Source organism: Microchirus variegatus (genome assembly GCF_963457635.1).
Source record: "Microchirus variegatus genome assembly, chromosome: 12".
Lineage (NCBI taxonomy): Eukaryota > Metazoa > Chordata > Actinopteri > Pleuronectiformes > Soleidae > Microchirus > Microchirus variegatus.
In genome coordinates this window covers 22126124-22141589 of record NC_139813.1, presented here as the reverse complement: position 1 = coordinate 22141589, position 15466 = coordinate 22126124, and the positions used below count along the sequence as shown (strand labels likewise).

Below are 15466 nucleotides of genomic sequence, written 5' to 3'. Positions count from 1 at the left end.
CCTTGCTGTTTTTTGCCAATTCTGATATGTAGGTTTACAGCTAGCATTAGCAGCTAGCGTTAGCAGTGGCACTATTTTTTCAGTATTAATCCAACACTGGTCATATTCACTTGGGACATTCATATGGGACGGATATAAATGTAAATATAAGTTAGCTAAAGCATTTTAGCTGTCGTGTTTGGACTGTTTATTTCTTCTTTTTGGGGAGAAGAATATTTGTTATACAGTTGTAGAACTGCTTCTTTGAAATGACTCGGCACAAATGTGTTGCTAATAGCTTTGTAGTAAACATAAATGGTCTAAAATGACTGTATTAGTTTCTTTTAATAATTAAAACAAATGTGAGTATTTTACTGTTTTTTTTGCTGCATTTGAAGCAAGAAATCATTAAAACAGGATCATTTTTGGATTGTGGACAAAACGAGATATCTGAGAACGTGATTGTTTGGCGGTTTCTGAAACATCTTTGACCAAACATACTCGATTAATAGAGAAAATTGTTCACTTATGTACTTTAGATTACATATTTATTTCTCTTTTAGTACCGAATAGAATTTAACGCCAGTTTAATAGTTGATGTTATGACAAAGCGAGTAGATTTGATTGTTTTAGTTACAGCTGAAATGATTAGTTTCACCTTTTTTTGTGTGTGGAATTTTTTTTTTTTTTTTTTTTTTAACCATCTGTGATAACAAATTGAAAGGCTTTTTCGGGTTTCCGATTGTTGATGAGACCAAACGAGGATTTTTGGACAACATTAAATCCGGCTTTTGAAAATTGTGTTCCTTTTGCTATTTTTTGGGGCAAACACTGAAACTGCTCAACCCAAAGGATTTATCTGTCTGGCTATTGTATTAACATTTGAGTATTTAATCTCACTATCATACAGTTACACACAATGGCGAGGATGTCTTTTTTTATCCACGCACTTCACTCCTGCTTCAGTCAATGTCAAGAGCACAGAGGACACACATGTGGCTTCTACAAACCACCAGTGACTTGACTCAGACGCCACTTCTCTCCTCTTCCTTCCTCGCCATTAGCACAGGACGCACATCACTGCGAGGCCAATGATTCAGATAGCTAACATGCTATTCGCCCGCACAAGCCACATATCATTGCAACTTGATTGGTTTAAGTCGCCGCCGGGGACAAGCGGCGTCTCTCTCTATTAGCGGGACCTCCCGTTAAGGCGGAGCCGCGGGCGGCCAGCTCACACATGCTCGTCCCGGAGGCTGCGGCGATGGGCTCAGATGATGAGCCCGAGGCCCTGACGCTTGAGTCAGAGGTGGTTTTGACTGGCCCTGAGTGATGACTGCTGGAGCTCAAACTCCCCGGTGGTTTATTAATGAGCTGAGACAAACACACGCACAAGACTCACGGCATTCTGTGGGGGAAGAGGGGGGGGGAAGAGTCAAAAAAGTTTGGCGGATAAAAAACCAGACATGAATCGATGTGGCGTGTACAAGGAACTGGAAAGTCATCGATCCGGGGTGAACTAAATCTTGTTGTGTTTTGTGTTTTTCGCAGGAAGCTGCACGTTCGACGAGGGCTTCTCTCAGTGCGATTACCAGCAAGACCCCTACGACGACTTTGACTGGACGCACATCAACACCCAGGACGTGCCCTATGTCTCACCAGAGCTGCCGCACGGTAACACCATTAAAACATTAATATTCTCTGTGTTTTGCATGCACTTCATCACATTAAGGGAAAGTAACCAATGCCCCGTTCCCAAACACTTTAATCCTGGGTTTTAAAGAGATTTCTGACCGCTGGGAATTGTGTTAATCAGCTTTGGCTCCAGTCAAAGCATTATTGGGGAAAAAGCAAGATGTAGGTGAACACCCCTAATTTCTGCTTTGTCTGCCTCATTTTTTGGCAGCAAGGCTCAGGCATGCATTTTAACACAGACGTTATTATTTATATTTCACTCTAGAGAACTTACTAAATACAAATTCAGCCTGCGCTCAATATTTTTTATGTTTTGTTGCTTTGTTTTATTATTAGCACTTCACTAGCTGTTAAAATAGAATGAGGGACTCCAACATTGTGGCTATTATTGTTGTTTTCTTATTGCTTTGACTCATTTTGCACTTTCGTGTAATCACAACTAAAAATTGTCAATGGGGATTGTAAATAATCCCCGGTATAGCTGCTAATTTAAGCGTGAAAGAGGCTCTGTAGTGTGTTTAGTGCTGCACATCATGCTTTATGTTACTATTTCTACAGAAACCAGTTGACATTTCTTCTTTAAAACTCCTGTAAAAATAACTTTTGGGATTCCCTTTTATCCGATTTATCATCATATAATGACCTTTCTTTGAAAGTGGCCACTCGTCTTAAAGGAAAATAATGATACAATCAATTCATAATTATATAAAGTACTTAAAACAAGCTTGACTTTAAGCAGTATGTGATAAATTGCCATTAATTTGCATTTATGAATTAGCGATAAACAGTTGTTTTAAATACTTGATGGAATATTATTTTTATATTGTTGTACTGCTATTTTCACGCGATTTAAAGTTATCTTTTCTCCACTCGCCTCTTATTTTTACTCCGTTGTGTTTTTTTTATTCCCCCCCTTCCATGATGATGATGATGAAGGGGAAATTAAATCTTTCTGCCTCGGGGCTGGGGGTCTAATTAAGCGAATATGAGGTCATTAATCATTAGCAGGGAACAGGGAAGGTTGCCTACTTTTACAATGTGGGAAAAAAGCAAGAATGTGATAACCGTGACCAGCGATGCAACGTTTACACGGCAACCTGCTTTACCAAAAAATTAAAAACGGTGTTTGTTTAGCTGCAGTGAAGAAGCAACAACACTCAAGTTTTATGGCGTCATGTCCTCTGTAACTTACTTGTCCTCCTTTCCTTTTCTCTCATCTCCTCTGTCCTTTCATCCCTCTCCTCCCTTTACTTCCCTTCACTTTTGTGCCCTTTCCTCTCCTCTCATTTTCCTTTTCTACCTGTCCTTTCATCTCACTCTGTCTCCGTACCTCCTTACCTCCTTACCTCCTCTCCTAACTCCTTGTCTGTTGTGGGAGATTGTCTTTGTTACCAGGACAATGTAATGCCGTTATTTATCTCTTATGCTTATCATCATGACAAGCCAGGCTCGCTGACATTTACACACACACACACACACACACACACACACACACACACACACACACACACACACACACACACACACACACACACACACACACACACACTTACTGTTTTTGCGGACTTCAGAGGACATTGCATTGAGTTACATTCATTTAGAGACTTCCTCTAACCTTAACCTCAGTCTAACTTTAAAACATGTCTTCCATTTAAAATTTTACGCTATGGCGACTCGATTTTTGTCCCCATAATGTGACTGTGTAACCAGATTCAGGTCCCAACAACATAAGGAATACCAGGTTCACACACGCCATCTTGTACCGCATTCCCAGTGAGGACACTCGTCGACGTAATTCATTCCCAAGCTTCACCTTCACAAATAAATGAGTCCATCACTCACCTTAGCCCAAACCTAATTCTACCCAGAGTCTTAAACCAAATCTTAATCCTCAAAAAGCCCTTGAAAGGTGGGGTAGGGGACACTCTATTGAATTCCATTAGTTGGTCTTTTTTTATGCCCTAAACTCAACCAGTTCCTCAGAAGTTACACTCTTAGAAATAAGGGTTCTAAAAGGGTCCTTCTACAATGGCGGAGGTTCTACCTGGAACCATTTACTTCTGAAAAACCCTTTCCCGAAGAAAGGGTTTTTCAAGGGTTCTTGGTAAGACTAATGGTTCCGGATTTAAAAAGGGTTCTTGGTGGAACCCTCTCAAAAGGTCAGCTAACCTGGAGCCAAAAAGGGTTCTCCTAGGAGGACAAGCTGAAGAACCATATATGGTACGAGTGTAACTACTGCCTTGTTAGGACCAGTTTTTTGGTCTTCATGAGGACTATACTGGACCTGACAAGGTCAGAAAAGGTCTTTAAAGAGGTAACACATACTGCTCACACATGTAGCCTTGAGTGCTGAGCCTTGGCCAGCGGTCAAAGCAAAAAAAAAGTGAGCAATCATAAGTGTCATTAATGCCAAGTGGTGTCACGATACAGGCAGTTTGAAGAGGTTAAATACCGTTTCCCAGGATCATTGAGGTAATACCTGCTATCAGCATAGCATAAACGCCTGTGGAAGCTAGTGGAATGTGAGGTGGTGGGGGGACAAGAATGTCGCGGCAGGTTAATGGTCTCGTTTCTGAAAGGGAGGCATTCAGAGCGGTCGCCTAAAGGTGGAGGAGCACGATCTGACATTTGATGTGGTAATAACACCAGCAGGCCGTGGGACACCGGCGCAGTGGATGGAAAACAAGGTTGCTAACGACACTTGGCTTTGGTTTTGGTATCTGGACGCAGTTGGTGGGAATGGAGAGGCTGCGTCGCTAGCTAAAATACCTTGCCCAGGGACACTTGGGTAATGTCTATTATCTGAATTGTTATTTTCTCTGGCAAACATAGCCACCGGTAATTTAGAAGTGCTTTGGCCCGGCTGTAGCTGCAGTTTCCTCCCACCCCCTGAGGCCGTGACATGATTTAGAGCAGTGGCACTAAACCTTTTTGGCTTTTGACCCCCGTGAAAACAAAAGGGATACCTACTGGTGTTATTTAGGAGGAGTTGTTAAGAGCATTTGGCTTCTGAGCGACCACAGGGAGTGAGTTTATTCTGCTGATTAGTAGTTCAGGGGGTTATATATTTTCAAAGGTATTGGCAGAAGCACAGGAGCCGTCCTGACTTTGCACAGAATCGTTGGACGGCTCAGCCAACAATTATGCTTTTGTTCCTTACAACCTAACATCAATTGGTCGCAGTTGCTAATCGCCATTTGTGCTTAAGGCAGTATTGAGTGCGCAGAGGAGGTTTTGGCACTTTTTGTAATAGAGATAAAACTCTCGTGTGTAATCTCTTTGAGGGTTGATCTTGGCACCGCGGCGGGCGTCTCGATGCCAGCGTGGCACCGCCGCCCGACGTGCCAGTTGATCTTTCCGTGGCTGTTGTTGTCGACTAGTACCACTCTAAATCTATCTGGCATGCCACGCTCCACATGCCTGCCTCTTTGCTCTTGTTTTCCATTGAGTGCTCTCCAGTGAGGGAAGAGAGGGTAGAAAAAGGTATCTAAGCCGCAGCAGAACTGGTCGTTATGTTTTAATAACAGTCAAGTAATGAAGGATCAGAGACATAATTGTCAAAAATAAAATAAAATACAAGTCTTGAACTTAAAGAGCTCCACAGGAATGAAATGTGTTCAATTACGATATATGTCATTTTCATTTTTTAAACAGTTTTTCTGGTTGTAGCATCTCAAGTGTTGAGTTTTGTTTTTTTTTCCTTTGACTAAAATGAAATTAAAGGTAATATTTCGAGGGGTTGGTAAGATAAAACAAGACTTTTTGAGATGTTACCTTGAGCTCTCTTCATAGTCTTTCTTACTTTATATAGAACATTTTGAAATATCTGAGAAAATGAACCTGAATAACCAACTCCCTTTTGGAGAAATTGGACAGTAAACTTAAGATTGTTATGATGTTTGTTTAATTCACATTCTATTGCAGAGTTGATCTTTTACTTTTCGACAGAAACACAGTAAAGAGAAGTGCAGGGCTTTTATTTTCTTAAACGGAAGTGACTTGGAAGTCGATTTTTCGTCAATTTTATTTATTTTTTCCAATCCCAACTTCCTCTGTTGTTGTGAGAATATGACTGATGATCAAATAACACATGTATCTCTTTAAATGAGTAAATACTGTATATTTTTTGTGGTGTAGTGGCCCTTTAAATGTATTGTACGAGACTGAAACTCTACCTTAGACATTGTCACACACTGACACGGACACAGACTCGCTGTATCTGGGTCTCGATGATGTTTTTAGCCACATCGTTAAATTGTCATTCTATTGGCGGCCATTTCCGACTCTGGCAGTTTTCACAGACATCAGCCATTTTAGAAGCTGGCAGACTTCAGGTGTCAGATGTTCTTGGCAGCACGAGGTCTGCTCGTCTCAGTTTCCATGTCGCTGTCGCTCTTTCATCGCTCCTGTTCTCCAACAACCTTATTTTCCTCCCGCTTTAGATTAAAGCAGGCACTTATTTGTATTCTTGAATGTTTATTTTCCTCAATATCCAGACTAAATATTGGCTAAATATTATAATTCTATTTTCTACCCAGTTCTTTAGGTCTATAAGCTATAAGGTTGTTTTTTTTACATCTTGTTGTGGGTTGTTGTGACATATCTGGGGCTCAGACTTGTTTAGAGTATTTTTAGCTGGTGCACCATCTTGGCAGCCATCTTAAAAGCACGTTCTTCGTGTCACCATCTTGATATCAGTGTTGGAAATGGAAAAAAAAGGGAAAATATATGAGTGACGTTCATGTTGAGAGTGGTTGTTGGATGAATTTAGGTCGAAGCGTTGGAGGGGAACAGCAGCGCTGGCCTCGTCTTGTTCCTGGGGTGTTTTGGCCGCCGTCCTGTTTGGACGGAGTCGCTACTGTGTTGAACCAGGAAGTGGGATTATTATAATACTTCAATGGCAGAGGGTGGAGGAGAAGAAGAAGAAGTAGTGCCAAACCAATAACTGGGGTTGGTGTGTGAAAGCCTGTTCTGCTGCGCTCTGTTCTACAGAGGAAAGTGTTTCCTCCTCACAGTAGATTAGCTCAACAATAACTGATCATCACTATTGTCTTACAGCCCATTGTATATTATGCAAAAAAAAAGACTTTGCCCAGATTTGGTGTTGTTTTATAGTTCACGCACTGCGTTGCATTGTTTTCCCCACTTAGCTCCGTTAATTCTGTTACGACGATGCTTTGTTCCCTTCTATTATGTTCTGTTTATTTCTTAATTAAACGTATGTTTCTCTTCAGAGCTATGAACTCTGGATGATTAATTATTAACCAACAATTGAGCAACAAAGAAAAATAACTCACGACATTGTTTTATTTTATTTTATTTAAACGAGAACAGTGAAACAATGCTCTTTTGTTTGCGTTCATCTCTAGGAAGTTGTGATATTGTGATGTTTTGTGCATAATAAAACAGATAATTAGCCAATTATCATGTCGTTGCAGCCCCACAGTTTGCTGTGAAGTAGCCACAGTGTGCGAGGAGCTAACGTGGGATTAAACTTTGGCAGGGGAAAAAAAAGAAAAATTTTCTTGGAACAACATCTGGTTCAGGTCTGAGCTGATTACAAGGACACGTGGATGCGCTGAGTGATCATGATTATGTGTTGTGCACTCCCAACAAATGTAGGGGGAAGTTTAAGAATCCCATTTGAAGAGGGAAATGAAAACAAATATCTCCAAAGTCTCGTCATGTGAGCAAAAAAAAAATCAAATCTAACTAGATTCAGCAGCGAAAGCAGAAAAAAAACAAAAAACGAAACTGCCTCAAGGCAAGCTGTGAAAATACATCTAATAATGTCACTGCTGTGTAGTTGCAGGTAATGATAGGTTGCGTGCTGTGCGGAAAATTTGGATAGTGGTGCAAAGTGCGTCGGCTACGATGAAGTGTAGTTCTGGCTTCAAGCTGACCACTTCACGTATGATTGATTTTGTTACTGTGTCTCTTTTCTCTTTTTACGCTCGCACATTTACAAGTGTTATCACCTGCAAGCAGCACCGTTCTAGAGAAGAGAAGAGAAGAGAGCTTCTCTTCTCTTCTCTTCTCTTCTCTTGCGGTTGTTTGTTCGCAGCGTCACATAGGATAGAAACAGAAACGGGAGGTTTTTGTTTCATGTTTCTGTACAAAAAAGACCAAAAGGAAACACGGGGAGAAATAAACCGGAGTCAAAACATGCAAACAGGAAAGGGAAGAATAAAGGCTTTTCTGCATCAAAGTGTTTGTTACAATAAAGAGAGGAAAAAAGGCAAAAAAAAAACAGGGAATAAAGGCACAGTAGATCCTGCTGAGTTGGTGTAAATATGCCAAACCAAAAACACACCTCATTTTTGGGGGGGAAATGTGCCAGTGGATAAATGGATAACGTATCAATGAAAGGAGACCTCAGATGTCTCACTACACTCCAGTCGTCCATTAGTAGTTGTTTTTACTATGGTTTTTACAGTGGAGTGGTGGCTCTTCTCTCGCAAACCATCTTTGACAAACACTTGGGTTTAATTGAATTTTAGTGACAAGATGATTATGCAGTGGTTTCTATTGGATGAAACCAACTGTCAATCAAACTGGTGTCACATGATCCCGTTCTTTATCGTCTATTTCCTCCAAAAGGAACATCATTTACAACATTTCGCTGTACAGAAGAAGACCTGAAATGAGTGATTGACTCAGTAAAATGTAACCCCCTGGTGGCAAGCTGCTATATTCTTACTCCCTGATCAGCTCCAACCAGCGAACCAGAAGACTATGTCCATGTTTATATTCAGTCTATGGTTCAAACTGCAGTTTTATGTTAGAGGAGACATTATTAAATAGAAAAACGAGGATAGAGCATGACATTGTAGTCCCCAAAATGACACAGTATACTGCTCTTTTCTGCGTTTGTTCGTTCACTTTGTTCATACACGAAAGAATAACTTCCCTAGCATTTGTCTTTGAGGGCGCGTCACCATTACTGCAGTCTGTGTAAACAGTGAATGAGAGCGAGCACAAACATCTGCACGACAGAAGGAGCTAATTAATGGGCTTGTGATTGAGGGCGGATTAAAAAAAACAAAACTTATCTCATGTTTTAATGTTTTTAACGTGGTCAAATATAGAGACGTGGCCTCTCTGACCACGCCGTGAATTAGCTTTGTGTCTGGAGCGTCACAATTATACCAAATCGGTTTTGATTTTGTCTCCGTTTCCGTGGCAACGGGGTTTTGACTTTGTCCGAATTGAGTAAGTTGAGGAAGCAAAAACTCTCAAGTAGAAACAACACCGTGTTCTCATCACTTATCACTGAAATACAGGATCATGACTCAACAACAACTGTACATTAAATCATTCTTTATCACCAATTTAATTAACTCTATGATATCATTTGACACTATTACAATATTTTAACATGTAATTACGATAGCGCCAAATAGCTTTCTGTTCTCTCTGCGTCTGTCGAGGGGGACGCGTTTATTGTTTCCTCTTATCGTCTGTGACCTTCTCCTTGTCTTTTTGTTTTTTTTCCCCGTGTGTTTAGGCTCCTACATGTACGTGGACGTGTCCCAGTTCCAGTTTGGAGAAAAGGCCCGATTCCAGCTGCCCGTCATGAAAGAGAACGACACGCACTGCATCGACTTCAACTATCTCCTCAGCAGCCCCGACGGCTCCAGCCCGGGGACCCTCAACGTCCTGGTGAAGGTACTGATCACCAACACAGCACAACGAAAATGTGGTTTATGTGTGTTATTGTCTTTAGTTAAAGCCAAACAACCAACAGCGCTGATGTCGTAACCAGGGTCTGGAGTTTATTTCCCACAACCACAAGTATTCCGGGCTCTGAATGCCATGAATGCTGCTTTGATTAAACCAAGACTTTGTATTAAACTGCCCTTTGTTCTCACCAGAAAGTAATTTTAACTTAACGACTATTGTTTTGTTTTGTATCGTGATATTTAGATCATCTTCTGTGCGTTGATGTTAATGGAGAATCTAATCAGTCCGGACACGCGGGTGGCTGCGTTTCATAAAAAAATCTATTCTCTCGTCTTTTCATCCTCTTTTTCGAGATGTGCAGAAGTCGTTAGAAAACACAGTTGCTTGTTAAGTTTAACAGGAGACTGTAAAGGTTAAGAGGAGATTGCGGATTTACCGGTGTTTGCCATTTACTGTCTGCCGACTGCTCATGAATATGATAACATGAGGTCACGCTGCAGACGTCTTCTCGGCCGACGTGTCCTTGAGGGGGAACGATAATATGTTGTTGTCTCAGAGGGTCCATCAGCGTTGCTGCTGAGATCCCTGATCTCTAACTGTCTTGTTTGAAAAACATCGTCTAATCATTGTTATTATCGTTGTATAACTGAATGTGCTAGGTCAGTGTGAGTGAAAACACATTCTGTCTGTGGAGAATATTAAAAAGAGTTCCCACAGGTCCTTGAAAGTTTGTGAATTAGGCAAGAATCTGTGAAAATTGCCCTAAATAGACATGGGTCATGGAAAAATGCTTGAATTTTGTGCAAGAAAGTAGAGCTGCAACTAACGATTATTTTCGCAATCGATTAATCTGTCTATTATTTACCATAAAAAATTTGTTTTTTTGTCCACAAACCAAAATTATTCAGTTTTAATGATTTCTTTGTTATGTGGAGCAAAGAAAATAAGAAAATATTCGCATTTAAGAAGCTAAAACAATCAGAAATCTTGTTTTAATCATGAAAAAAGCTTCAATCAAGCTTTAATCCATTATCAAAATAGTTGACGATTAATTGTTTCAGCTCTACAAGAAAGACGTTGATATTTAGGTAAATGTCTACCTTGTTTGTTAAGTGGCCACCTACTGTTTCATACCCTGCATTGCATGATGTACGTAGACTAGGCCTACACGGAACAATCGTCGAGTCATAGTTACTGGTGTTGTTGTTTGATCTCTCCGCTGTTGATGTAAGATTCCGTGCAGAACAATGTGCGAGTAAAGTTAAGCAAGAGAGTGCCGTGCCTGGGAAATGAAAATTCCACCAAGAAAATGACAAAGACTGACTTTGACCAAGATCCCAAGGACAATCACTTGTCCAGATGCAGAGCGTGTGCTGCAAATTAGATCTGAACAGTTAGCTGAAATTTAATCAAAATCACAATACGGCCTAGTGCTATTTTCAAATTGCAGGAAGCTCTTAAAATATGTCTTGAAGCCACAAAGTGTGTCAAATGCTACACACTTAAGAAAACATCTTTGTGATTCACAGATAACACTGAAAATGAGAATATTTATGTAGGTAATGACCATTTCTACTTATATCTTATAACGTTAAAAATAAGTGGACTCCATGGGAGAAGCCGTTCTTACAAGTTGCCTTCCAAATCTTAAGCTGTATCAGCAAATTCAGTCCTTGAGTTTAAGGGAATTGGTCCAGGAAAGTCCTTGAAAATCCTTGAATTTGATGTCAACCAAGTTATGGGAACCCTGATTTAATCATACTCATTTTTATCCCATGTTTTGTGTCTAGGTCAACAAGGGTCAGTTGGCCAACCCCATATGGAACGTGACATCATACACTGGTAAATAAAACCATAGTCAACCATTCATTGAAAACCCATTGAGTGATTTAATTACAGAGTGTTAACGCCTAATGTTGTTGTTGCAGGTAAAGGCTGGCTGAAAGCTGAACTGGCAGTTTCCACCTTTTGGCCCAACGAGTATCAGGTAACTACCCCCCTCCCCCTCCCTGTATAACAACCAACACTGACTTCTTTTATTATGTACATATTTCTTTTATATGCAATAATAAAAGCATCGCCTGCTGTCCGCACTACTATGGAGGGGTACAGAGTGTTGGCTCAGTTTTTGGCGAGGCAAGTGTATTTATACAGCACATTTCATCACAGAGTGTGTGTTACATTTAAGACAAGGAATAAAACATCCAGTCTCTTAGTTCTCGCGACATGACAAAGACATACACCAAAGGAAATGAATCCATAATTCAGTTTAAACACCAATTCCCTGCTGCCCCCTTTCCACTTAAAACACCTTCACATACTCACTCGTTCTACAAACGCACACACTCTTATTCTCCCAATGTTATATTTAATTTACTCATAGGCTTGATAGAAAAGAAAGGTTTTTAGTTTGGGATATAAAAGTCTAGTAACACTTTAGATTAGAAAACACGTATTCACCCATAACTAGGTGCTAGGCAACACCTAGCTAGGTTAACTAGGTGTTACTAACATGCTTATATATAAGTAGCATACTCGCCCTTTATTAATCATCATCAAGCACATATTAACACCTTATTCTAACTCTATTACGACATAAATTAAGATTTTTCCTACCTACGGTGTTAATAAGTGCTTAATATTTATTAATAAAGGTCTAGTATGCGACTTATATGCATGCTAGTAAGCACGTAGCTAACGGTGAATATGTGCTCCCTAATCTGAAGTGTTAGCAAAAGTCGTTACAGTTTTTTATTACCTGTGAACAAAAGCCATTACTGTTTTTTGTGATTTCTCCTGAAATTAAAATGGAGTTAAAGTATGGATTTAGCTACACAACATAACACAACTCATAACACACATGCTGTGAGGCACGCAGCTGATTTATTTGTGTTGACTGAGGCTCAGGAGGTGACGACGAGGCTACAAAAGGCACAGAGGGGGGAAACTCGGCGGGTGTGTGTTCACGTGTGTTTGCGTACGTTTTCCATTAAAAGTCACACTTTTATTCCTCAAAAGATGCAAAAATGAATAGAAAATATAGTGAAGACATTCACAAGATTAGAAATTAGGATTTTTATTCCAAATAATAATTTTGCCCTTTCGTCAAATAACCAACTAAACCGTTTTCAGCTGTGCTAACATCATTGCACAAGGGTTTTCAAGGGTTTTTAAATGATCCAATAGCCTTCTTACGCCATTAGCAAACACAATGTACCATTAGAACACTGGAAATGGGCCTCTATACACCTATGTACATATTCCATTAAAAACCAGACGTTTGCAGCTAGAATAGTCGTTTACCACATTAACAATGTATAGAGTGGATTTCTGATTCATTTAATGTTAGATTCACATAAAATTCTTCAAAAATAGGGACATTTCTCAGTGAAACCAAACTTTTAAACAGTAGTGTACAAGAATTCCTGATCAGAATTTCAAAAAGGAGTGGATTTCCGTGTTGAACAGTTGTTATAATGAGTGAGAATTAAACCGCACACGTGTGTTTATTAGTCTTTTCATTTCTTGATTGTGGTGTGTGGTGTGGTGTATTGTGTGTGTGTGTGTGATGGCTGATGTTGACACATGTTGTTGGATAGCTTGTCTCTGGCCCGTCCCAGCATGCACGCACACGCCGATTATGTTAACACACACACAGCCTGGGGACTGCATAATATTACTGTAAGGCAAAGTGTGAAAAGTATCCTCCAAATGGCCCATCTGGAGCCCCCTTCCCTTCCCTCCCCTCCCTCCTCCTCCTCCTCCCCTCAGTGACGGTGGTACTGTAGGAGATCACCGGTCTGAAACTCGTGCGTCAACATGTTTTAATTGAACATAATCATTCTGGTTTGCCGAGGCTTATGTCGGTTTTTCAGGCGATGAGGCAGGTTATTAGATTTGAGGTTATGAAGCAATTTTTCCCCGTGTTGGAACATGTTTCTGTGTTAGCACTTTGGCTCGAGACGTAATGAGACTGGTTCCACCACGGGGGAGACTCGGCGCATGACACGTGTGAGGGCACACGCACACACAATCGCACACAAACACACACAAACCTGTGTGTGTGTACTTCCATTCATTATTAGAACAGCCTCAACAAAGCTTAACCTTCACCATAACCAGTTAATACCTAACCTTAACCCAACCACAATTCATAATCTGAAACTTGTACTTAACTGGTTCTTCAGAAATGAGCTTCTGGGCCAGGTTTTATGTCTCCATGACGACTACTTTTTCTGACAAGGTCAGTGTTTTTGCCAAAAAAAAGAAGAGGAAAAGCGAACAAACTTAATTTTAAATGAGGCTCTGGTGCAAGTTAATGTTTCACTTCGTTAAAACCTGCAGTTAGGAACCATTTTAAACATTTAATTTTAAAAAATGTGCCTAAGTTCTCATATGTGAGGCTTTGTTTATCCTCGTCACAGATCGTAAAAATAGAATATATTGCTATTTTAATTCATATAATGACCATTATTTAAGAATGTCTTTAACATGAGAGTCCAAGACAGACATTTTACAAGTTTACAGACAGACAAAATAACCCATTAAACTTTAGATTAGATTTTAACGCTTTTTTTGACTCTACATTGTCACTAGATGTAATTTTTCTACCACACTTTGTCAATTACATACATATTTGCATTAAGTAAACTGGATGCCAGGTCATTTGTCTTAGAATTCATACTGTAAAATGAAATGCACCTCCCTGCAGGTTTAAATATCTTTGATCCCGTTCTCACACATGCATACATGGAGCTGATATATGATTAATGATAAGAGCGTGTTTGCTGTGACCCAGCCTCTGCTCTGCAGTGATGATGATTCGTCAACGCTTTCAGCCTTTGGCGCTTTTGTGCTTTTTTTCCCCCCAATGCGAGAACTTGAAAACACAAGCTATCAATAATCCCTCCATTCGACTCCATTCAATCCAAGTTCACTCTTTATTTGAAGAGCGATAATTCATCTCCCTACAATATCCAGAGTCACAGTTAAGTCAAGACCTTACAGCGATGATTTTTTTTTAATCAGCCAGCCTCATGTTTCCGTGTAGACAGAGAATATGCTTCTTTAGCAAAACGATGACGTCATATTCGTATTCATTCATTGTCTTGTGTTTGGAGGTTGTTTGACAGCTTTACCAAACTACCGTCAATGAAAAGTAACTCAAGTCAGCTTGAAAAGACACCAGATATCGCACTAAAACATGCCCTGTCTTTTGAAATTTCTAGATCGATGTCACTCGTGTGGCAGAATTTGGCATTTCCTTCTCGAAAAGTATTTAGGTTTATGACAGAGAGTCAGTAGATTTGTCGCTAGTCGCCTTTTTTAAAAAGAAAAACAAATCTGTAAATCTGCTAGTTGTACTGAATATTTCCTACATCTCTCTGATGTTTCCTGCACTCTTAGAAATAAAAGGCTAAGTAGAACCATACAAGGTTCTCCAGCTTGTCCTCATAGGAGAACCCTTTTTGGCTCCAGGTAGAACTTTTCTATAAAGGTTCCACCTGGATCCCTTTTGGAGGGTTCCACCAAGAACCCTTTTAAAACCCTTTATTCAGGAAAGGGGTTTTAAAGGGTTCTCTGGATCAAAATGGTTCTTACTGGAACCATTAGTGTTACCAAGAAGCCTTGAAAAAGCCTTTCTTCTGGAAAGGGTTTTTCAGAAGCAAATGGTTCCAGGTAGAACCTCAGCCCTTGTAGAAGGACCCTTTTAGAACCCTTATTTCTGAGGAATATTCAGGAAAGGGGTTTTGAAGGGTTCTCTGGAACAAAATGGTTCTTACTGGAACCATTAGTGTTACCATTAGAACCCTTGAAAAACAAATGGTTCCAGGTAGAACCTCAGCCCTTGTAGAAGAACACTTTTGGAACCCTTATTTCTAAGAGTGTACAGTGCTACGTGTACCATGATTTGAGAACTTTTTGATGCCGTTTCCACCTGGACGTGGCCTAAACAGACAAACCAAGTCGCTGTGTGTTTTGCTTGTGGAAGTGGACGTTGGACAACAACATCCTCTCGGGTATTTGAAGGCCACACAAGTTTCTTAGGAAAACATGCTTAGTATAGGTCGGGTGTCTCACCCTAACCCTCACTGGGTGAACCTTTCAA

The 15466-nt window shown here is 40.2% G+C and overlaps 1 protein-coding gene across 1 annotated transcript in view; it reads left to right on the top strand.

Moving 5' to 3' along the window:
* The first annotated feature begins 1535 nt into the window (after positions 1-1535).
* Positions 1536-15466, top strand: part of ptprk (protein tyrosine phosphatase receptor type K) — a 67049-nt gene continuing 53118 nt past the window's right edge. Inside the window, exons 1-4 of the mRNA XM_083898992.1 lie at positions 1536-1653; positions 9182-9342; positions 11148-11199; positions 11286-11344. Of these exons, the coding sequence (XP_083755118.1) occupies positions 9190-9342; positions 11148-11199; positions 11286-11344 (264 nt within the window). The 5' untranslated portion in view covers positions 1536-1653; positions 9182-9189. The remainder of the gene's footprint in view (positions 1654-9181; positions 9343-11147; positions 11200-11285; positions 11345-15466) is intronic.